General features: G+C 62.3%; 3 protein-coding genes and 1 long non-coding RNA gene across 5 annotated transcripts in view; 3 read left to right on the top strand and 1 right to left on the bottom strand.

Moving 5' to 3' along the window:
• Nucleotides 1-1,924, top strand: part of LOC137146407 (claudin-4-like) — a 52,650-nt gene extending 50,726 nt beyond the window's left edge. The window contains exon 2 of one of the 2 annotated variants that reach the window (XM_067537664.1): nt 779-1,924. In XM_067537664.1, the coding sequence (XP_067393765.1) occupies nt 805-1,449 (645 nt within the window). In that variant the 5' untranslated portion in view covers nt 779-804 and the 3' untranslated portion in view covers nt 1,450-1,924. The remainder of the gene's footprint in view (nt 1-778) is intronic. The other variant, XM_067537663.1, reaches the window with a different exon arrangement.
• A 6,368-nt stretch (nt 1,925-8,292) lies between these two features.
• Nucleotides 8,293-14,501, bottom strand: METTL27 (methyltransferase like 27). Its single transcript, XM_067537665.1, has 6 exons — nt 14,479-14,501; nt 13,182-13,303; nt 12,141-12,269; nt 11,235-11,370; nt 10,812-10,904; nt 8,293-9,011 (listed from the first exon to the last, which is right to left on the bottom strand). Exons 2-6 carry the CDS (start codon nt 13,299-13,301, stop codon nt 8,782-8,784), a joined length of 708 nt encoding a protein of 235 aa, XP_067393766.1. The 5' UTR covers nt 13,302-13,303; nt 14,479-14,501; the 3' UTR covers nt 8,293-8,781.
• Nucleotides 14,502-14,927: 426 nt separating this feature from the next.
• LOC137146409 (uncharacterized) lies at nt 14,928-16,490 on the top strand. Its single transcript, XR_010917923.1, has 2 exons — nt 14,928-15,581; nt 16,112-16,490. It is a non-coding gene; the product is annotated as an uncharacterized lncRNA (long non-coding RNA).
• Nucleotides 16,491-16,948: 458 nt separating this feature from the next.
• Nucleotides 16,949-22,538, top strand: TMEM270 (transmembrane protein 270). Its single transcript, XM_067538148.1, has 3 exons — nt 16,949-17,014; nt 20,617-21,057; nt 21,448-22,538. The coding sequence occupies exons 1-3, from the start codon at nt 16,949-16,951 to the stop codon at nt 21,742-21,744; spliced, it is 804 nt and encodes a 267-aa protein (XP_067394249.1). The 3' UTR covers nt 21,745-22,538.
• Nucleotides 22,539-23,559: the final 1,021 nt, after the last annotated feature.

The raw sequence follows: 23,559 nt of genomic DNA on the forward strand, positions 1-23,559 counted from the left end.
ATTACTTCTGAGAGATAATATGGCTAAGTGGATGAGACTTGAGTCTGCCCTACCAGGGATCTGTGTTCTGTTCCCAGGAGGCTTTGCTCAGGAACAAGGGCGCGCAGTGTACAATTATTCACACCAGTCAGCAACAGAGGAGACTTGAACTCCTGGCTCCCAGCCCAATGCACTGGCCCCTAGGCTAAGAAGTATTAGAAGTGGGAGCACAGGCTAGCTAGTGTGGGCCACTCACTGAGGCCAGGGCGTACAGCCTGGGTAGCTGAAACATTCAGAAAATCAGGGGCAGGCACACACACACATGCACATACAAGTGTGAACACACGCATATGTACAGACACACACACACACGTATGCACAGAAAGCAGGGGTGTATAATGGAAAGGGTTGGGTGAAGGAAACCATCGGTACCACTGCTGCCCTGCCTCTGGATAGCCAGTTCTGTGTTCTAGAACTTGGCCTGCGGTGCAGAAGCCCAACACAAGACCCCAAGTATCACTTTCTCCTGCAGCGTAGTGATGGGAAACTGAGGCACAGCGAGGTCAGAGCGACTTGCCCAAGGTCACCCAGGGAGACCGTGGCAGCGCAGCGTCTTCTGAGCCTGACCAGCTAATTCAGGACATTGATCCAGCTCCCCTGCCATTGCAGCCCGGTTTCATCTACAGATTACAGGCGTCGGGCGGGGGGCAGCAGGGGGGTTGGCTTCCAGGCCCCACCTAGGGGAGTGCGCGATGCAGGGCTGCATCTCTGATCCGCTCTTCCCACTGTCTGCCCACAGGTGAGAGCGTGACTTGCCCGGGAGCCATGGCAGTGATGGCCGTGCAGATGGGGGCCCTGGCCCTGTCGGTGCTGGGCTGGCTGGGCACCATCCTGACCTGCGCGCTGCCCATGTGGAAGGTGACGGCCTTCATCGGCTCCAACATCATCGTGGCCCAGGTCTTCTGGGAGGGGCTGTGGATGAACTGCGTGTACGAGAGCACGGGCCAGATGCAGTGCAAGGTCTACGACTCGCTGCTGGACCTCTCCTCCGACCTCCAGGCCGCCCGCGCCCTCGTTGTGCTCTCCATCGTGCTGTCCTTCCTGGCCCTGCTCGTTGCCGTCTGTGGGGCGGAGTGCACCAGCTGCGTCGATGACCAGGGAGCAAAGGCCAAGATCTCCATCACCGCCGGGGCCGGCTTCGTCCTGGCTGGGCTCGGGCTGCTGATCCCCGTCTCCTGGTCGGCCCACACCATCATCAGCAACTTCTACAACCCCCTGGTGCCAGAGGCTTTAAAGAGGGAGCTGGGGGCGGCCCTCTACGTGGGCTGGGCCTCAAGTGCCCTCCTGGTGTTTGGGGGGGCCACTCTGTGCTGCTCCTGCCCCCCCAGCCGAGAGGAGCCATACCCCATGAAGTACAGAGCGGTGAAGCCCTCCAGCGGGGGGAGCTATGCCCTTAAGAACTACGTGTGAGGGGCCCTGCAGCCCCCCCCCCTTCCCTGCCCACCCCACACGCTCGCAGAGCCCCCTGTACAGCCAGCCGGACAGACGGTGCCTTCCACCCTGAGTGTGTGACATTTGTAGGGGTTCCCCTCCCAGTCCAGATCCTGCCCCACGTGTATTCTTCCCACCCGCGTCCCACGCCACGGGGGCCACCTCCCCACACGTATCCCCCCCGTCTGCAGCCCACCCCACACCTCCCACCTACCCACACGTATCCCCCCTGCTTGCAGCCCACCCCACACCTTCCACTTCCCCACACGTATCCCCCCGGCCTGCAGCCCACCCCACACCTTCCACCTCCCCACACGTATCCCCCCCCTGCTTGCAGCCCACCCCACACCTCCCCACACGGTTCCCCTCCCCACCCCCATCCCACCCCACGGGCCCCCTTCTTGGCTATTGTTACATGTAGGTGCTTCTACGCCATAGTATCTAAGTGCTGTCTAGTTATGCATTAACAACGTGACTAACATCTATCGCTTGTCAGTTGTCCTCTCCTCAGAAGGGCGTGTGCAGCGGAGTGCTTTGCTGGTTTGTTCTCTCTCTCTCTCTCTCTCTCTCTCTCTCACACACACACACACACACACACACGGAGCTGTGTTTGCCAGCAAAGGCGGGTGAGCGCAGTGCAGCGGGCACTTGCAGAGGAAGGCAGTGCGGTGTGCGATGGCCCGTGTGGGCGCTGGACTGCGGCGCTGGGCCAGGTCAGCGTGTGGCCCCTTCTGCAGGACTCTGTTTATTCTTCAACATGAAGAAGTGGGGAACAATAACAAAAAGCAACTGTGCTGTTCGCAGCTGTGTTTGTGGGTCCGCCCAGCTGCTGACAGCTTAGGACTGCAGTGGGTGTCCCGAGCGGGGGGGTGCGGGATGGGGCCATGCCCCGGGGGCCAGCCTGAGAGGGGGAGGCCGACTGGGCCCTCCCCAGAGGAGCCGCCCCCTCCTGCTGACATCCCCAGCAGCCGCACTGACCCAGCCCCTCCCCTCTGCCTCCCGCCCCGCGCTGGACGCAAGGAGGGAGCCGTGGGGATCCCGGCTGCACAGGGGCCAGGTAGCCCTCCCAGCTGCTGGGTGGCCCCGGGGGCATCTGCCAGGCCCCTGTCACTCCTGCTCCCCACCGGAGGGCTGGGTCGGTGCTGCCACCGGGGATGTCAGTGGGGGGGTAGCTCCTAGGGACATGGGCCCCTCAGTACACCACTGCCACCCACCCCGCCAGCCCCACAGTGTGGGGAGTAGGGTAGAGCGGGAAAAGGGGGCGCTGCCGCCACTGCCTCCAATGGGGGTGGGCGCAAATACCTGTCTTGGCCCCTGGGCGCGGGAGACCTGAGGTGCACCACTGCCCAGAGCAGGGGGCAGGAGTGCTGCAGCCCCAGCAGATACACGCCCAGCTCCCACACAGCCGCCCGGCGCGGGGCGCCATCAGCCCAGTCGCTAAATGCTGCCCAGCCAGGCCGGGCGATTTCCCGCACCTGCCTGACGGCGTTCCCTGGTTGCTTCCCTGAGCCGTGCGGGGCAGCCTGCCCTGTTACAGTCCTCGCGTCCGGGGGGAGCACAGCCCAGCCTGCCACCAGCCCCCCAGTCCTGGCTCCTGCACAGACCAGTTTTACCCTGATGTGCAGGGTGCCGTTGGCCCACGGGAGCTGCTGACCACGGGTCTCCTCCGGAGCTTCAGCTGCTTTCAGGTATCCCATGGCCAGGCCCTTGAAGCTAAGGCCTGAGACCTTGGCTCTCGAGCCGAGCGGCTGTGGGAAGCCGGTGCAGGGAGCAGAGGACATGCTGGCTGAGTTGGAGTTTCCTACGTGCTGAAGGACGCGTGCCCACGCCTGTCACATTGCCACACCCGGCCGCAAAGGGACGACGGCGTGACTAAGAGGCCGGCTCCTCGTCACCAAGCCAGCCCGAGACGGCAGGAAGCAGCGATGGTGGAAACCATCCACATCTTGTCCCTGCATGTGCCGCCTTCCCATCTGTGTCCGGGCCCTGTGCCCTCCCCACCCTGCCCTGCCTGCGACACCTCCACGGCTGCACCCTGCCCCTCATCCCCCAGCCTGAGATGACAGGGGCTGGCAGCTGTATTCACTCTCTGCCCCCCCCGTCCCCCAACGGGTGGGGAATGGGGGACCAGGACGGGGTGATGGGGGCGTTTTGCTTCATACCCCTTGTCCATGAACTACGCTTCCCCCACAGGGCTCAACCTGGGCTGCCCATGGCCATGTGGGCGTACCACGGGTGAGCCAGATATTACTGATTAGCCCAACACGTCAGAAGTGGGGCCTAATTTGGGGTGTCCAACAGGAGACCCTGTGGGCCTGATGCACCCATACCAGCTCTTGGCTCCAGCTGGCACCTCCGGAGACAGGGGCTCCCGGGGGCTCTGCAAATCGAAGCCACCTCTGTGAACCGTGGCCCTACTGTGTCAGCGTGCGGCCCCCCCCCCCGCAGACGCGCGCACCAGCGGCTGAGGAGAGCAGCGGGGTGGGCTAGCTGTGCCACGCCAGAGCCGGGAGGAGAACTGGCTGCCGGCACTTTGGGCTCTGGGTGGCTGGCGTCCCTGTGATTGTGTCTCGGCGTCTGGGCCCCGCGCACGAGGCCGGAGCAGTTCCAGCAGCGCAGGGAGACGCTGCTCGTGACCCGGTTCCAGTCGGGCTCGTCAGGCCAGCTGAGCCCGGCCGGGTTTAATAAAGGCTTTGGTGGCACGAAGGCTTGTCCGGACTGATTTCAGGGCAAGCTGGAGCCCTCCTGAGAGGGGACGTGCTTCTCCAGGAGGGCTTCTTGGGGCTGGCAACGTCTCCTGAGTGCAGGGCCAGCCCCCCCCCCCCCCCCCAGCAGCCTGGCTGGCCGGCCTGTACGTAACGCGGGCTCTGCACCCCACCAGCGCGCAACGCTTGGCCCACAGACCCCAGGGCGGCCGCTCCAGGCCCTTGGTTATTGGCGTAAGGAGCCGTGGAGCAGGCCCAGGAGGCAGGAGTGCAGACCTGACAGTGGGCTCTGCTTGCTGGGGTTGGGGGGCTCCCGCATCCCCCCCCGCCCGGCCCACTACTCACTCCGGCCCAGCCCCCAGCACAGGGCCAGCTGCAGCCCCACAGAAAGGGGGATGGTGACTTGACCCGCCTGGCGTGGGAGTGTGAGGCGCTGGCCAGACCCTGCACTGGGGGTCGGTGCCGCTCCTCTCCTCCCCCCCCCCACCGGCCACCGCCCAGTGCAGCACCCCAGGCTCCTGCAGCAGCAGCCAGGCAAGGAGCCAACGTCGCCCCGGGGCTGGCGGGTCACCCCAGCCTCGGCCCCTTGAGCCGGGCAGCGCTAACACCCTGTGCAGGCAGCGCCACAGGTGAGATCCCCTGGCAGCTCTGCCCAGCGCCAGCGGGAGGCCCCGGCTCCCAGCCCTGCGCCCGTGGGCAGAGGAGCCCAGCCCAGCCTGGGGCAGGCCGGGAGCTGTCAGTGGCAGGAGCTCTGCGGGGAGAGGATCGGCCCCTCAGCTGGAAGTGGGGCGGCTGCATGGGGGGGGCAGGCCTGGAGGGGTGGGACCCTGGTGCTGGGACAGCAGCCCCCCTGCCAGGAGAGCCCTGGCAGGGGCAGGGTCCCCGACAAGCCCCCCCAACAGCCTGGCCAGAAACCAAGCGCTGAGCCGGTCGCCTGGGCCGAGCAGAGCAGCTGGGCCCGCACAATGCAGCCTCTGGCCGCTACAGCCGTCACCACGCCGCGTGCCAGCGCAGCACTCCCCGGGGCACCCAGCGCAGCGCTGCCTGCCCCGGCCGGCCCCGGGAAGACTGAAACGTGCTGGGGGCTAAGGGGCCAGCCCGGCTTGCAGCAGCACGGAGCAGCAGAGGCTGGTGCCAGCCGCCTGCACGTGGCTTGGATGTGGGGGGGGCACCAAGACACCCCTTTAAAAACGGTCCCTGGTCCAGCAGCGTCACGCCAGTGACTGACTCCCACAGCCACGATCCCCATCCCCCACGGACAGCCACAATCCCGCCCAGCCACAGCCCCAGCCACCCCCCCCCAACAGCTACGACCCCCTCCTACAGCCACAACAACCCCCCAACAGTCATTGCCCCAGCCACACACCCCCCCCGCAGCAACCCTCCCCCAGCACTGCCCCCGCCACCCCCCGGCACTGCCAAGTCCCCCATGCTCAAGCGTCTGAAAGCCACTGGGGCTTAGCCAGGCCTAGGGTGCCCCCGTCAGCGGGGCGCTGGCCTGCTCCCCATGCCCCCCCCCCCGTCCTGCTACTGCTGTGTGTCAGCCTCGGAAAGGGTGCGGACACCAGTGGCTGTGCACCCCCCCCCCGCCTCTGCTTCTTCACCTGCCCGCCCACCCCGCCCCTGCTGGCTCTGCAGGGCTCGGCAAAGGGCCTCCTGGGGGTGAGCGCCAGCCCGGTGAGGAGAACAGGCGTCGCGGGCGTATTGCGTCTCCTGGAGCGCCAGCCAGCCTGCCCCCAGCCAAACGCCTCCCTGACCCGGGGCAAAGGGGGGGTGGGGGGCAAGTAGGAGCATCAGACGCTCAGTGGGCTGCTCTGAGTTCTCCAGAAATCTTGCGTCCTCGAGTCCATGCGCTCTTCTCCCAGCCCCCAGCTTCTCCTGGTCCCCCGTGTGCTGGCTGCCTGTGCCTGGGCACCTTCCTGGTCTGGGCCCTGGACCTGCCCCAGCCCTGGGGCCATTTGCCCCCTTCCGCCCACCCCAGTGCAGGAGGAGAGCGCTGCCCGTGTCTCTGAGACGGGGCCGCGCTGGGCTCCCTAAAGCCAGTCCAGCCCGGCTGCCTGCCAGCCTTCTTCCTGGCACTCCCATTTGTTAAAGCTGCGCTGGCCGGGTGCCATCCTCTGCCCACATCCCTGCCCTAGCCTCCCCCTCTTCCGCACAGCACACGCACAGGCAGGCCCCAGGACAGCAGCTACTCCACCCCCCAGCCCCAGCACAGCCAGTGCCCCCGGTTTGCTAGCCTGCGCCCGTAACTGGCCTGGCATGGACAATGGGGACAGGCAGGCACCAGCCGAGCATGGCACGTGCAGACAGAACCGATCAGCCCATGGCAGCGCCCAAACCCTGCTGGCACAGCGGAGCTCGGGGCCTAGCGTGGGCTCTTCATCCCTCCCCAGCACACACAGCCCCCCCCGGCCGAGCAAACCCCACTGGCTCGGAGCACATGACCAGCCGGGGCGAGCGGGCACTCGGCTTTGCCCCATGGGAAGCCGGGGGTGGATTCCACTGCAGGCCAGGAAACCCAGGCAGTGCCAGGCTCACCAAGCGGGATGGACCCTGCCCCGTAAGGGCTGGGGAGGGGACCCGGAGCCCCAGCGTCCTGCTCAGGGCGGTACAGGAGCCCGGCTGTTGCTTCAGCTAGGGTGGCAGCCTGATGGCCAGCTGGGACAGGCCACCGCTGCGCTGGGCTCTGTAGACGCAGACCAGGGCGCGTCTCTGCCCCAGCAGCTTTCTGTCTAAGACGGCCCGGGCCAGAAATCAGGAGCTGCCTCCACTGCAGGCCTGGCCAGGACGGCAGGAGTGGGGGCGTCAGCTTGGCTTGGCACAGGGCGGGGAACTGGCCCCGGAGGCAGTGAGCCAAGTGGCTTTAGTGTTGCGCTAAGACTCTCCCCTCACCTGTCTTGCTAAGTTGGAGCCGTACCTGCAGCACTGCATTGGTGCTGGTGGCAGGGCCCAGGGTACGCCCGCTCAGGACGGGAGGAGTGGAGGCGTCAGCTTGGCTCGGCACGGCCCAGGGAAGGAGCTTCACCCGTGCACGGGGCCTGGATGCACAGGAGAGGCTGAGCTGAAGACAGCGCCCCGGTTACAGGCCTGAGTGGCTGGGAGCGTTGGGCACCGTGCCTCAGAGGGTGGGAGGAAAGCTCTGGACAGGGCAGTGAAGTGGCGGGACATCTCCTTTGGAGACAGCCGGAGCAGCAAGGGAGATCTGAGTGGAGCTGACCTGTGGCGTGGGAGGAGTTCCCCTTGTTATCTGCGGCTCTGCCAGCCCAAAGCTCCTGGGAACTTTCACTGCGTGCGAGGCGGTGCCAGGAAATGAGCCAAAGGATGACACGGGGGCGTCCAGCCGATAGATGGACTGGAAGAGACAGCACCACACACAGCGCTCTCACTACACAGCTGAACTTTACTGAGGCTCAAGCACTTACACACGTCTACAGTGGCTCAGTAGAACACCCCAGCCCATCATAATTACTGAAGTCGGGGGCAGCTTTTGATTGGGAACAGCGACAGCTTTCGATTGGCTTCACCTTCCAGCTGTCGTTGGAGGATCCGGAAGCTGTCCCAGAAGAGATCCCAGAGCCCAAGCCTCTCCCTGCATTCATTCTGGTTAGCAGACAACACCACATCAGGAAAGCGGAAAAGAAGTTTCAAACTAGACCTAAGGCCGCCAGAGTAGTTAATTAACTAGACGGGTTCCTCCAAAATCTGCATATCTCAAGGTCCGGACAAATCTCCCAGAGGCATGCATAAACCAGCTGATCGGTCTTTCCCTGAAGCACAGATCCCAGCACGTCCACCAGAGCATGGGGGGGCAGGGGCAGGCAAAGGTTGAACAAGAAGCTCCCCTCCCCTCCCGGCTTAGTCATGCCAAGGCTGCACAGGCCTGCAGAAAGACCTGCTGCTAGCAACAAATATGACAATCAATGCTACACTGGCAGGTGGCCCCTGACCCTTTCCTGGTCTATCCCAATCTCCCTGTACACCCTCATGCTGGGGAGCAGAGGAGGGGCCATGGCTGGAGCCTGAGGGACCCTGCAGGAAGCAAGGGGAGAAGGCGGCGCAGCCAGGAGAGGACTGGGGTAGGAAAGCTCATGGCAGCTGAGAGGAGGAGGCTGGAGCCTGGGCTGTGAGCTGGGGCCAGGCGAAGTCGTTAGAGACTGCGCGAGCTGCTTTGGCGGAGTGGGGCGGGCGGCGCTGGACTGGACAGGACGTGACGCAGGCGAGGCCCGGAGGAGCAGAGCGCTAGGCAGCAGCTGTAGCTGGTGTGTCCAGTGAGCTGAGGGCTGGAAGGCAGATGAGGCCGTGGGCAGCGGCAGGAGAGTCCAGCACATGCAGGTGGGGAGGAGGGGACAGAGGTGGTGCAGACAGGCGGAGGGACGTGGGAAAGACACTCAGCGGTCGCCGGGGCAGCCCAGTGGCTTGTTGAGGACCACATCGTCCTCATGACGGCTCTGTGCATGTTGCCAGCCGGACAGATAACCTCAGTGACCGCACAGCGCCAGCCCCACAAGTGCCGGCGGTGACACCGCCACCGACCCCGCAGCGCCAGCAGCGACACCCACCCCCGTGAGGGCCACCTGGCTGCATGGGCACGGCCTGCGCCTGCCTCTCAGGAGCCAGGGGCCCCACACTTCCGATACACGTAGATCACGCCGGGGATGTAGGCCGAGCCCTGAGCCGTCTCCTGCGCCGAAGTCGCCCTCTCCCACTCCTCCACTTCCTGGACTGTGACCTTCTCCCACAAGCCGCGCTGCGCCAGGCCGTCCAGCACTCCCCGCAGCTCGGCCGCGTAGGGCTGGTTCGTGAGGTTGCTCCTGGTGGTCACGCACACCAGGCCTCCTGTGGGGAGAAGGGGCCCAGGGTGACGGAGTCTGGGAGGGACAGAGGCAGGGAACCAGCACCCCAGCAAGAGCACAGGGCGGGCCCAGGCCCAGCCGCCCCACAGCCCCTACGTGCGAGCGCACCCCAGAGAAGCTGTAGGGCCCTCGGGGAGCAGAGCAGGAGATCCTCCCTGCTAGGCAGAGCCAGCTCTCCGCACCCCGCCCCGCAAGGGCCCATCTGAGGGGGTGTTCTGGAGGGGCGGTGTGTGTGTGTGGTTGGGATGTCCCATGCCCCAGCTATTCCACACCCTGCCCCACAGCCCAGAGGCCTGAGGCAGCTGGAAGCGAATTTGGGCAGCCCCAGGGCTACGGATGTGCATGGCCCAGAGCCAGCGGCAGGAAGATGCGGGCTGTGAGTGGAGCAGCCGAGCTCAGCTCCCAGAGGAGGGGAGGGGAAGGGGTCAGGCCAGCATGGGAGGGAGCCAGGATGAAATCACAGGGTTCGACACGGGCTAGGTACTTCGCTCTGCGTGCAGGGTCTCTCCTAGGGGACAGGGCCACGCACTTAGCAACTCACCAGGCGGCTGAGGGCTCGCTCCCAAATTCACTGAGTCACGCGCTCCTGCCCCCACGCCAGCGGCACAGGGCGCGGCCCTGCCGATCAGCTCTGCCCGCAGCCAGAGTGGGGCGCACCCCCTGGCCAGGCTCGGGGGCAAGCAAAGGGGCAGGGGGCTGACAGTCAGCGGCACGGAGCGAGCGGGGTCCGGGCGCAGTGCAGGCATGGGGCCAGGACAGAGCAAAGGGCAGGACCGGGGCAGGAGGAGACAGAAACAAGGGGGGCAAACGGGGGAGAGGAGTCACGGGACGTCCCCATGGGACTGTCTCCTGGGCTGCTCTCACTAGCACACGCTCTCAGTGCCCGGCCCGGGAGCTGCCCCGGGGCTGAGCCTGCACGGGCAGGGCACTAGTCCTGGAGGCTGAGGGGGCAGGTGAGAGCCACACCCCGAGGCAGGGAGCCTGCCCCACAGCAGCAGCCCCACACCTTGCTGCGCGCACTCAGCTGCCCGTCAGAACAATGGCGCCACCTAGTGTCAACCCCAAGCCCAGCTCCGTGGGAGGGTAACCGTGGACGGCCTCTGCTGCCGTGCCAGGCCTCACTCAGCCCAACCACCAGCTTCCCTCTCCCCCCGGGGCAAAGCCGGCCTCGCTGGCTGGGCCCAAGGCGCCCGCCACGCAACAGCCCTTCAGCCGGCCGGGGGGGGGGAGATCAGGCGTGTTTGATTCAGAGATGAAGGCGTGACCAGGAGACTGGGCTCCCGGGATAAATGACTGTCGCCGGGTACGTCTCACACAGCAGCGCACGTGACCAGCCCAGCAGACAGCTCCGGAGCAGCAACGCCGGGCCCGGGACGCTGTTTTCCAGTCTGGGGTGCACTGGGAATGGAGGGTCTCCAGCCTCCTCACACTGACCTTAGCACCTGAGCCGGGGCTTGGCTTTTACCGTCTCCTCTATGGGCCCCCCACGGTGAAGTGCACTCAATTCACCCCGAACCCTCCCCAGAGCCAAGGGCTTTCACCCTGGTGTTTGCACTCCGCAGCTGCCCTTCCCCGGCAGCACTGGCATCTCTGTACTGAAAGGAGCCCTCGGCACTCGGGTGCGTTTATCACCCCTCCCTGGGGGATGCTCTCCTGACATCGTCAGCGGCCAAAGGGGTGCTCAGCAAGAAGTTGGGGACTCTCTGAATGCGGTGATGTAGTAGAGCAGTGTGCTGGGGGAGAGAAGGGGATGCCAGGAGACAGACAGACTGACCCACCTCACCTGGCTTAGTGACCCGGAGCAGCTCCGGGACCACACTGCTGGGCACCTGCCCCACGCTGAGCGCCCCCACGATAATCACTGCATCGTAATGGTCTGGGGGGAGATGGGCAGAGGGTCACCGAGCTCCCATGCAGCCTCTATCCCAACCACACGCACCCTCCGCCTCCAGCTCCCCTTCCACCCTGCACAGAGCAGCCCCCGGGCTCCTTTCTGGCCTGGGACCGAGTCCTTCCACAGTCCCCAGGGGAAAGCCAGCCCTTGCCCTGCCCCTGGGAGGGCTTGCTGGATCATCACTAGTCCCCCACCCCCAATACGGGGCTAACTGCCCCACCCCCTGGATGTGGGAACCCTCCCCATCTCTACCCTGCAGGTAGCTGGCACCATCTCCCCGAGTCCCCCCAGGAGCAAAGTCTGGCTCCATACCTGTGGGTGCTGGCAAAGGCTCCTGGCCCAGAATGCATTGCTTCAGCTCCTGGTAGAGCCCCTTGCGGTGCGCCCTCTCCAGCATGCCCTTGCTGCCATCCACTCCGTGCATGCGGCAGAACCCCCACCGCTGCAGCTGAGAACATGGTGCAGGTGACAGCCCCTGCTCCCGGGGGGACGCCCTGCCTCACACTCAGACCCTGGGGTGACTAACCGCGCCCCACAGGCTGCCACGTCTCTTGGCTGCAGCTGAGCGGGGCAGAGACTGAGGCGCCCTGAGCAGTGGAGCCCATCTCCCAGGCAGGGACAAACAGGCCCCGAGGGGAGCAGAGGCGGCTGCATGAGGCACAGCCTGCACTGGGCCTGCGCTTCCACCTGCAGCCAGCCTCCGCTCTCCCCAAGTGGGGCTGCACCTCGATTCCTCCTGCACTGCCAGGCCCCAGGACCCACCCACGCCTTCTGAGGCGGGTTGCCAATTCCCGTGGTGCTGGAGACAGGGTACGCAGTGCTATGGGCCGGGGGAGACGCAGGAAGGGGCTGGGTCTATGCCTGCTCGGGGCCTCACCTGCGATACCACCGAAGGGGCAGGCAGGGTGGGAATGACACCTGGGGGAGCAGGACGGGTAGTGCTCAAGCCCCACCGCCAGCTCCTGGCAGGGAGCTCAGCAGGACTGAACAGGACCTGCGGGCGTAGGGAGATCCTGCAGACAGGAAGGGTGCTGTGGGGCCAGGCGCTAAGCTCCCTGCTCTGGGACACGATTCACCCCCTAGCTAGTGGGGCTAGGAGGAAACTTCCCTCCAGCAGGAAGTCATGGACCTTCCCCTGGAGCACCTGACACTGTCCACGTGGGAGCAGACCCGCTCTAGCAAGTCCTGCGTTGTTAATGCTGTGAAAATCGTAGTTACCTCCTGAGACACGAGTCCAGTGCCACAGGCCACGTCAAGGACCAGGGCCTCGTGTGGCGGAGCTGGGGATGCAGAGGCCAGACAGGCAGCAGCCAGCTGCGGTGCGCGGTACTCCAGGACAGCCACATCCTGCCAGAACAGGCACGCCTTGTAACTATGCACCGTGCACCGCCTAGGGAGACGCCATGGGGCACAGAGGGGTTGTGGGGACAGGAGACAAACTGGCCGAACCATGGGAGTCAGGGGGAAGGAGGGGCCTCCGGACATGGATGGGCATAGGCACAATGGAGCAGGGGTGCGATGGGGGACAGGACAGAGGACAGAAAGATAGCGGGGTTCTCTTTCTGTTGCGTTCGTGTACCACCCTCATCACCACCACACCAGTGTCGGCCCTCGCTGAGTGTGTCAGGAAATCGGTGAACAAAAATGTCCATCCGTAGGGGCAGGAGTGCAGCCCCCTTGCACCTTGGGTCCCACTGGCCATGTGGCAGCATAGGGAGCCCTCTGGAACCCCGCTGCCATGGGAGTGAGTTTGCGGGGCTGGGACTGTGGAGCCAACTGCAGAGGGCTCCATGCGCAGCTGTGGGGCCAGGGACAGACAGAGAAGGCCACCCCACCGCTGAACGGCTTCGTTCCCAGGAGCCATTCAGCAGTGGGGCAGCCTCCCCATAGCCTGTGGCTCCTCCTCCTCCTCGCAGATCTGGTTGGGGCATCTGCTCTGCCAGGCCAGGACTGCAGCCTCCCCCTTACCGTGCACCTGGGGGCACAACCCTGCCCCCTTCACTTCCCCCAACTGTAGAAAGTAAAGTAGTTAAAATATCGATATTAATCGTCAACATCGCAAAGTAAATAAAAAACATTCGGCCAGGCCTATCCACGGTGCTGAGCGACGTGACGGCCGCCTGCCGCCTGAGTGCGAGTAACACCCGCTCAGGGCGGGGTGCCGGGCAGCGGGCGGGGGAGGACGGAAGGGGACAAGGCGAGCAGGAAGATGGGGGGGCAGGGCAGGGCTGCGCGGGGGGGGGGGGGGGGGTCCAGCACCTGCTCGTACTCCTGGGCCCAGTCATCATAGAAGCAGATCTGCTGGCTCAGGGAGCTGCTGTGGTGCACGGAGGAGACCCGCTCCCGCACCTCGGCCAGGCTCCGCCAGGGACCTGCCATGCCTGGGCAGGGGGAGACGCCCACTTACCGGCACGAACACCAGCCTGCGCCAGCAGCACGGGCCTGCCCTCCCCCTGCACCCCCGCACCCTGCAACCTAACCCCCCTGCACCCCACCCTCCCCCTGCACCCCGCACCCTGCAACCTAACCCCCCTGCACCCCCACACCCTGCAACCTAACCCCCCTGCACCCCTCCCTTCCCCCTCTGCACCCCCACACCATGCAACCCTAACCCCCCTGCACCCCACCCTCCCCCTGCACCCCGCACCCTGCAACCTAACCCCCCTGCACCCCCACACCCTGCAACCTAACCCCCCTGCACCCCGCCCTCCCCCTGCACCCCCGCACCCTGCAACCTAACCCCCCTGCACCCCCACACCCTGCAACCCTAACCCCCCTGCACCCCCACACCCTGCAACCTAACCCCCCTGCACCCCGCCCTCCCCCCTGCACCCCCACACCCTGCAACCTAACCCCCCTGCACCCCACCCTCCCCCTGCACCCCGCAACCCTAACCCCCCTGCACCCCTCCCTTCCCCCTCTGCACCCCCACACCCTGCAACCTAACCCCCCTGCATCCCCGCACCCTGCAACCTAACCCCCCTGCACACCCACACCCTGCAACCTAACCCCCTGCACCCCTCCCTTCCCCCTCTGCATCCCCGCACCCTGCAACCCTAACCCCCCTGCACCCCCGCACCCTGCAACCTAACCCCACTGCACCCCCGCACCCTGCAACCTAACCCCCCTGCACCCCGCCCTCCCCCCTGCACCCCCACACCCTGCAACCTAACCCCCCTGCACCCCACCCTCCCCCTGCACCCCGCACCCTGCAACCTAACCCCCCTGCACCCCTCCCTTCCCCCTCTGCACCCCCACACCCTGCAACCTAACCCCCCTGCACCCCGCCCTCCCCCTGCATCCCCGCACCCTGCAACCTAACCCCCCTGCACACCCACACCCTGCAACCTAACCCCCCTGCACCCCTCCCTTCCCCCTCTGCATCCCTGCAACCTAACCCCCCTGCACACCCACACCCTGCAACCTAACCCCACTGCACCCCGCCCTCCCCCTGCACCCCCGCACCCTGCAACCTAACCCCCTGTGCACCCCCCGCCCCGCCCTAACTCCGCCCACTCCCCCGCCCCGAGCCGCAGCTCCGTGCCCGGGCTCAGACCCGACAGCGCCTTGCCCCGCTCCACGTACGCGGCGGCCCTTCGCTCAGTCCCGCCCCCATCTGAAGCGCCAGCCCGAGCTCCACCCACCCCCCGTCCCGATTGGTTAGCTTCCAGCCCGAGCCCTCTCTCCATTGGCTCACCTCCGGGCATAACCCCGCCCCTCCCTCCCCATTGGCTCATCTCCAGCGGGGGGCGGTCCCAGCCGGCGGGCAGGTGCTGCTGTGTCCAGTAGCCGGGCCCCGGAGTGGGGCGGGGCGGGCCTGCCTCTGACTCCCTGTTCCCGGGCTGCCTGCGTGACGTGCGCGTTTCCGGGCCTGCGCGCGTAGGTGTGCGTGCGCGTGCGCGACCGGCGTGCGCGTGCGGACGAAGCGGCTGCCGAGACGAGGCGCGCGGCGGCAGAGCCCCGCCCCCCACGCTAGGGAGGGTCGGGCCGGGCCGGGCTGGGCCGGGAGCGCCACCAGCTCCCATTGCGAGCGGGCCGAGCCCTGGTTCGCCTCGTCCGGGCTGGCCGGGCTGGTAGCGCCTGTTCCCGGGGGAGCCCCGAGCTCGGGGGGCACGGGTCACGTGCTAGTGTCCTGGCCCGGCATCGCTGGCGGGGCGGGAGTGAACGAGCACCCCTCCCCCCGCCCGCCCCCACACTGGCTAGGCCGGGCCTGCCGCAGCTACAGTCGGGGGGTGTCAGGCCCGAGGGGCCCTTCACGAGCCCGACCTCGTGTACCTCCCGGCGCCAGCAGCTGCACACCTGGCCCGCGCGAAATCGTTCCAGCGTAGCCCACCCCACGCAGACCGGGCCGCGCCGCGCCGTGCAGCGAACGCAGAGGCCGAGGAGCGGCTGGTGCCCAAGGCCCGTGCAGTGGCAGGGGAACCGTTCAGTGGCTGCACCCGGTCCGACTGGCAGTGCCCCAAACACTGCAGAGCGAGGGGAGCCGACCCTGGTCACGTGCGCTTGGCACCGCAGAGACTCAGGCCAAGTTCTGCTGTCCTCACGTCTTGTGTTTGTAGCTGTCAGAAAGTAGCTGTGGGCTCAGCGTGGCACAGGACTGACGGAGGATGTCTGTGGACTCAGCCAGCTCTGCTCTCGGGGGCTCCAGATTGTCCTCTGGTGACAGGCAGCTCTGCAGTTTGTAAGCCCTGGTGCGTTTGGCGCTGTGGTACAATAGTTTATGGATCACAGATGCTTAGAAATGTCGGGCTGGAAGCGACCTTGAGGGGGCACCAAGTCCAGCCCCTGGACTGAGGCAGGACTAAGTGAACCTAGGTCAGCCCTGACAGGTGTTTGTCCAACCTGGTCTTAAAAACCTCCAGTGAGGGGAAGTCCACAAGCTCCCTTGGAAACCTGCTCCAGCGCTTGCCACCCTTGGGATTAGAAAGCTTTTCCTAATAGCGAACCTACATCTCCTTTGTTGCAAATTAAGCCTGTTACTTCTTGTTCTATCTTCAGTGGACATGGAGACAATTGATCACCGTCCTCTTTATACCAGCTCTTAATATGTTTGAAGACTTTTCAGGTTCCCCCGTTAGTATGTTTCTACTTTTTTCAAGATTAAACATGCTCAGTGTTTTAATCTTTCCTCATAGGCCAGGGTTTCTCAACCTTTTGTCATATCCTCTGAGCCTCTGTTTCTCCAAAAGGTGTGACGGAGCGCCTCTAGGCAGTCCTTTGCACTGACCTCAGGATCACCAAGCTGTAGAATACGGATCACATCTAGTGCCAGACCCATGAGGCTCTCTACTAGACGTCTTCACTTCTCAGCGTTTGGTACTGCCCACTCCTGCAGCATTTTAGTGCTGTGTTTCAACCACGGTTTAAACCCCTCTTCCCCAGGTATTGGGATGGGACCCCCAGAAAATAACCTTAGTTCATGGTATGGGCTTAAGTCAGTGTGGGGCTGCACAACCTTTTCCAATGTTTGCCCGAGAGCCTTTGTCCACACATCAGATGAGGCTGCAGCCCCCTGGCCCAAATTGTGGGGAGTTCAACCTCAGAACCTGATTCTATTCCACTTTCGGTTATGAGAACAACAGGGAAATCTACCATTATTCTCAGCTAATCAAAGAGGTCCGAGAGGAGGAAAAAAGGCAGCCTGGGAAGTCCAGCCCTCTAAGCTCACTGGCACGGCACGCACATGACCGCTCAAGGCCCTGATGGTGAACGGTGCAGAGGAACTGGCCCAACAAGCGCAAGTCCTGATACAGCAGATGGCCGATCTACAAAGTAAGTCTGTGTACATGTGCCTGGGGAAGGCCCATCCGCCCTCTAGTGCCCTTTGCAATGATCACACACCCGGGTCCCGTCACTGAAATACATGAGTAACATATGGGAAAACTGAGGCACACATACAGCACTCAGAGAAAACCCCAAGAATATCTCTACTTTGTCACACTATCATATTTCAGTCTTTTTACCACCAGATGCTTAAACACCTGCTTATACAGCCCCTGCCAGGGCTTGGCCTGGGTGGTCTCAGCATGGAGGAATCCCCCTATCAAGGGTATGTCATAGTGCACCTGGAATTTCCAGAGGAGGTTGCTGGGGTAAGAGAAGAGGTGGACACTGCTTCCTTAATGTGCCCCGATCCTAAAAGACTCTCTGATGTGTCTGTGCTGATAGGGACCAACTCCAGCCTCTTCAAAGTACTCACTAATTACTGCAGAAAATGAGCTGGGGACCAATGGCCAAACACCCTGATGATCCATATGCTTTGTGCTGAAGCCTATAGGAAAATTGAGAACACTAAGAAGGAGATGTCTGAGCTGCCAGTAGGAGCACTGAGGTATGCAGGCGTGACCCCCTTAGTAGTGCCTGTCATGAGTATCTGCCTAAAAGGCAGTAAAGGAATGTTAGCAATGGTAGAGCAGCTGGCTGAAGGAAGGCTCCCTGCAGAAGTGCTGGTCCCCAGTAAAGTCATAACCCTACTTGCTGAAATCCAGGAAAAGGTGATTAAAGTCATTGGTAATGAAACGAGCTGTGATGATGTTCTGAAGCAATGGCAGAGTGGAAGGATGCTTGAGGAAAAAACTTGGTGAAAGATCCGTGGTATTCTCAGTACCTGAGTGGAATGTGGGATGTGCAAAAGGAGTGGAGCAACTTCAGACTATGAGACTCCCGACCCTTCTGGGGGAGATCTAGAAAAATTGCTCTCTCAGTGATGGAAGACATGCGACATCATCTCCAGGGACTGATTGCGAATGGCATCATTACAGAGTCCCACAGGCCGTATGCCTCTCCCATTGTGGTGGTCTGTAAAGAGTGGAAAAATCTGGATGTGTATAGACTACTGTACCTTAAACAGATGCATTGTAGTTGACCAGTATGCCATGCCTTGAATCCAAGATGCATTGGACAATTTGCTGGAGAGCCAGTGATTCTCAGTATTGGATCTCCAGAGTGGATACTACCAGATTCCTCTGGGAGCGAAAGATAAGGAAAAGACAGTCTTCATCTGTCCATTAGGTTTCTATCAGTTTGAACGCATGCCCCAAGGAATTTCAGGAGCACCTGCCACATTTCAATGTCTTATGGGGAAAGCTGTGGGAGACATGAACTTACTGCAAGTCTTAATTTATTTGGATGATGTAATTGTATTTGAAGGAGGAACATGAAGAAGGACTTCTTTAAGTGCTTAACCTGTTGGAGGCCTATCGACTGAAACTTTCAATTAATAAATGCCTTTCTGCAGAACATCAGTAAAGTACGTGGGTCACATTGTGTCCCAAGAGGGTGTGAGTAATGATCTGGATAAAAATACTTTTTGAGTATGGTCTTTCAACCAGTTGTGCATCCACCTTATGGTAATACTGTACGTTGGCCTGGTTATTGGTGTGTTTACAGTACGACTAAATTGGGTGAACTCCATAGGGGGCTGTCTGGGAACCAGGCAGGAAGGACAAGGATGGCTCAAGATAGCCATCTCTCAGCAAACAGTGAAGAGCTAAAAGAATGCCAGGATCAGTACTGTAGTTGAAGAAGGCCATTTTGTCTCTCCACTGTTGTCAGTTGTTGGCTGCGTGTGTGTTCTTCCACTGGGTATGCATCAGCTCTGCAGATAACGGATACAGCAAACCACGATTGGATTACCCAGTAAGACCAGAGATCCATTTCAGTAACAAAGGTACCAGGCCAGATTTATTGCTGATGAAGCATGGTAAAGAGCACGCTATACGTGCTACAAGTACACTGAATACATGTATGCCCGTGACATACATGGTCTGTGCATGTATGGACCAGCTCAGTAAACGGCAGGACTTTCTGTTCTTCACATGGCCAGACAAAAACACTCCTTTTGAGACCCTCTTTTATATATTGAAACAAACAAGTTGCGTATTGCTCCTCTGGCGTGTGTACTTGCTCCCTCTAACGTGGTAAGATACCACCCTTTACATTGTACCAGATGGTTCGATCAAAACATCTCTATCCATCACATTGTCATCCTGAGGTGCCAGTAAGCCCTTGTTATCTTTGGGGTATTGGGATGATCTGGTACTATCTTCCTGGCATGTGTTTGCCGAGTGTTGTGCCGAGCACTTCTTTAGGAATGTGTGTTTTTGCAATATCAGCTCTATTCTTGCCAGTTTCTGAGACTCTGCGCGCAGGTTCACAGCCTGACTTCCGCTAACTTTGCTTTATAACAGCAGGGCTTGACTATTACTTTAGCTCAGGCCTCAGACCTGGCCTGTTATCCTAGGCCTCATGTCTCAGGCTCTCACTTTCTACTACATCCACCCGTCACAGACTCCCAAGGGGAAGAACTGCAGCTGTCCACACTCAGGGCTGCAGGGCAAGCACAGATGATACACAGGGCCCGGTCTGGGAGTGGGAGAGTTGCTGAACCGGAGCTCAGGAGAGGTAAGGGCAGGACGCTGCCATCCAGGAGACGCACCCAGAGGCACCGGAGAAGGCTCAGAGGTGCAACAAGCGCCGTAGGTAACCATGGCATATCTGCTTTATGGAGTTCAGCCGCAGTGCAAGGCTGACTGTGGGTTTGTCTCCACAGCTTGGGGCAGTGGGTTTCCCAGCCTGGGTTGATGGACTCAGGCTAGCAGGGCTCAGGCTGAAAACAGCTGTGCCGACAACGCTTTGAAGACGTAGCTCAGGCTCTGAAGATTAAGGAGGGGGCGGACTTCCAGCCGGAGCTCTAGCTGCAGCTGCAACTTCAAAGCACTGTATGCACAGCTGTTTTTAGAGTGCTAGCCTGAGCCCTGCTAGCCCAGGTCTGCTGGCCCGGCCTGGGAGGCTCGCTGCCGCGGTCTCTGCAGATGTACCCTTTAAGATTCCTGAGCACCCGGGGTGAGATCCTGGCTCCATTGAAGACAGTGGGAGTTTTGCCCCTGGATTTTGGAGCCTTTTGCAGCTAAAACAGTACGGGGAGTGTTGCTGGGGACCCTAGAGCTGTGTGGTGGGGGGTTCAAAGAGCAGGTGAGATGGAGCTGGATCGCAGGAACCGATGGGAAACTGATGAGAAACAAGTTATCACTGCTTAGCAGGCAGCTAGGAGGCCTCTCAGTTCTCCTGACATCCACCCTTCAGAGCTGCAGCTGCCTCACATCCATATGGTAACTATTGTCTGGCTCTGCATTATCCCTATGGCAACAAGTCTGGGGTTCTGACATCACCACAGCAACCAGATGGGGCTGTCTGGTGGCCACGGTAACTCCTGGGGGCCTGGTTTGCGCCTTGCAAGGCGGGCCTGATGTCACAGTGTGTATGAGCTTAGGCCAGTGCTGGACGGAGCTGGAGCGCAGGAGGCCTCACTATGGGCACACGCAGGGCCATGGCTGGCTTCCCTGGCGTCTGGACGCAGCTGGTCAGAACCGTCACCCTGGTGGCGGAACAGGGAGCCCGCGGGAGAACAGCCAATCAGCCCCCAGGAAAACCTCCCTCTGGGTCTCTGGGCCAATTCCCCAGTGCACCCACCCACCCACAGACCTACTGCACCGGCCCCAGAGCAATGGGTGCCCCTGGGGGCGGGGCCGTCTCACCCTCTGTCCCTGGGCAGTGGGTGCCCCTGGGGGCGGGGCCGTCTCACCCTCTGTCCCTGGGCAGTGGGTGCCCCTGGGGGCAGGGTTGTCTCTCCCTCAGCCCCAGGCGTCGGGTGCTCTGCTGGTGTGATGCTCCTCATTCTCGCTTCTCCCCACAGCCCTATGGGAGTCACGTTTGTTTCTACAAGTGGCTGCTGCTGAAGCTCGTCCCTCCCTGTTGCCTGGTTGCCAGGCTACCCGCGGAGGCTGAGACGCGTTTTGCCTGCTCTGAGCTACGGGACGCCCCGGGCCAGGCCTCTGAGCAGGGGCCCGTGGCCTCTTGGTCCAGGAGGCATGAGACTGTTGTGAGAGGTTTGCTGAGCCCCGTCTGCCTTTCGCTGCTGTCTCTGCGTGTGAGCCTGCTGGGCTGGTACTTCTGCCTCTGGAAGGTGCAGGAGGACTTGGTCAGCTGCGCCCGGCTCTCCCTCGAGCTCTGCGCCGACATGTTCTTCTACTGGGCCCAGAACCTGCTGCTGGGCTGCATGCTGCTGCTGCTGCTGGCGTGGAAGGCTTCCCAGAGAGCCCAGCGCTGTGCCCAGAGGCAGCTGCAGCACAGCTGGGTGAGACTGGGGCAGAGGGCTGCAGGGCCACAAGGCATCCCATTCCCAGGGAATCCCGCTCCGGAGTCTCTGCCACCTCCCGGCAGTGGAAGACATGGGGCCACCCCTTGTTAGCCTGGCCCCCGGTGTATCTGCCATTTCCCTTCCTGGAGCAGGCCTGTCTCTGGGGCAGCCCCTGTCCCTGGCTAGCCCCTGCATGTGGCAGGCTGCTGGGGCTGCGTTTGTGAACTCCCCCTCCCTGGGGACCTGCCTCCTGGGGCTCTCAGGCTGCTACAGCCAAAGCCCCCTCCCTGTGCAGCCTGCCCCGGCTGTCTCTGAGCCCCGTGCTGAGCCTGTGGGACGGCTGTGCTGGTCACTCATCTCCCCTTGCCCTGCCTTTGTCTCTGCCAGAGGGCACTGGAGAGGCGGTTCCTTGCTGTTCTGCTCCGGCTGCTGACCTGCTACTGGTGCCTGGAGAGGCTGGTAGTCCTGATAGTCTGGGGCCCGACCTACTGTATCACCAGGGTCACCAGCCTCCTGGCATGGCTCCTGCAAGCTGCTTTCGAACACACCCTCCGGGTTGCTGGCCAGGCGGAGGAGGAGGCCGTGGAGATGGTGATGATGAAGACCGCGAGGGGAGTAAGGCCTCACCCTGCCCTTGTTGCACCCAAGGAACCACGTTTCCTTGGGAAGGAGGCAAAAGTCTAAGTTTCTGCTCATGGCCTTTAATAAACCCTGCTGGGAAGCTGCTTGTCGCTCTGCCCATCACATGTGGGGCTGGGAGAGGGAGTGGGGATACCCGGCAGCAGAGAGCGCGCCCCCTCCTGGCAGAGTCCCCACCTGAGGCCCTGGGGAGGTCTTCTGGTTGAGCGTATTGTGGCCCCAGACAACGTATACGTGGGGTGGAAAAGGCCCAGTGGCCGTCTGCGATGGGTCCCTCAGTGCGCCACCAGACCAGCAGCCTGGGCCTCTGGTGGGTGGCTGGCAGCTTGGTCAGCCTCTCCGGCAACTCAGCCTCTGCCTCGCAGGTGGTGGGTGTTTGGACACGCTGGCCTGCTCCTGGCACTGCTCTGTCCCCCAGCGTCACCGATTTTCCAGCCAGAAGAGAAACATAGACATCCCGTGTCTGGCACAGGAGGGGCAGAGACTCCTCCCAGCGAGCCCTGCCTCGAGCCCAGCTGCTCAGGGTTGAGCTAGAGTGGCTCCAACCCTGATTGAAAGACTCTCCCACGCTCATCACCCGCACACCTAGAAAGCTGTGCCTTGCTCAGCTCCCCCGTGCAGCCGCTTGGGCCTGGGCTGGCAGCCCGGGAAGCGTGTGCTGCCTTGCTGCTGCAGGATGGGGAGCAGGCAGGCTCTTGTGGGTAGGGACTAGTCCTGGGTTTGTGCAGCACCCAGCACCGTAGGGCTGATCCTCGCTGAAGGCTGGGGGTGCTGCCCATCACACAAAGAGCACCTCACGGGGGCGGGGGGACCCTTGCCTGGGCCTCAGGGGAGCTGGGTTCTGGGCTTGTCTCTGCCACTGACTCCATTTGACCTCTGCTGAGTCACACGACCTTCCTGTGGCCAGGGGCTGTCTGGCCCAACGGCTGGCTCCTCAGTCCCGAGGTGAAGGGAACCAGCTGGCCATCCCCAAGACAGTCGGGGTTCTCCCCATCTGAGGTCCCAGGCATGGAGGAGATTCAAGGGCAGGAATGGAGAAGATGCAGCCCACTCTGTCCTTGTGCTGCTGGCTGGGCTTCCTGGCCCTTGTCCCCAGGTGAGTCATCCCCAGAACGTGCCCCCCTCCACAGAGCAGTACTCACTTCGGGCCTCTAGAGGGCACCATCTACCCACAGCTCACAGCCGCTTGCTTGGCAAAGCCACTGCAAGCTCTGCCTGCTCTGTACCTGGGAGCAAGGACCTTGTGACACTGCTCCTGGCACTGCCCCGGAGGGATGCCTGGGGCCCGCAATGCCTCCACCGGGTGGGCCAGGCCCGCCTGTGCCCAGCATCCTCCAAAGGAACACAGAGCTCGGTGTAGACTGGTCAGCATGATGACAAGACTCTAATGGGGCTCAGAAAAGAACTAGACACGTTCCTGGAGGACAGGTCCATCAATGGCTGTTAGCCAGGATGGGCAGGGACGCAGCCCCATGCACTGGGTGGTCCTAGCCTCTGACTGCCAGAAGCTGGGAGTGAGCTTTTGGTTTTGGACCCAGGTTTGTCCCCTGCGTTAGTCAGTTGCTGTATAATGATATATGCAGTCTTAAGGTGAAGAGGATTTTGAGCGTCCCCTTTCCAGTCTGCAGGGGAATGTTCCCAGGCTGCATTACTGTAAGCTCCTCCTCTGTTATGTATGCAGACAACTCGTCTTTCTGGCCTCTCTTTCCCTGTTCTGGCTTGTACTCGGGTGTCAGTCTGCACACATGCTGCTGATGTGTCTGTGTTTAGTCTCGTGACTGCACTGGCCAGGGTTTGACTGAAGGTCAGTACTCTTTTAAACAGGCTTCCTAAGCTTGCATTAGTTGGGGGAAGAGAGAC

This window comes from Emydura macquarii, unplaced genomic scaffold, assembly GCF_026122565.2.
Source record: "Emydura macquarii macquarii isolate MOO-44397 ecotype Brisbane River unplaced genomic scaffold, CSIRO-AGI_Emac_v2 contig_450, whole genome shotgun sequence".
NCBI lineage: Eukaryota > Metazoa > Chordata > Testudines > Chelidae > Emydura > Emydura macquarii.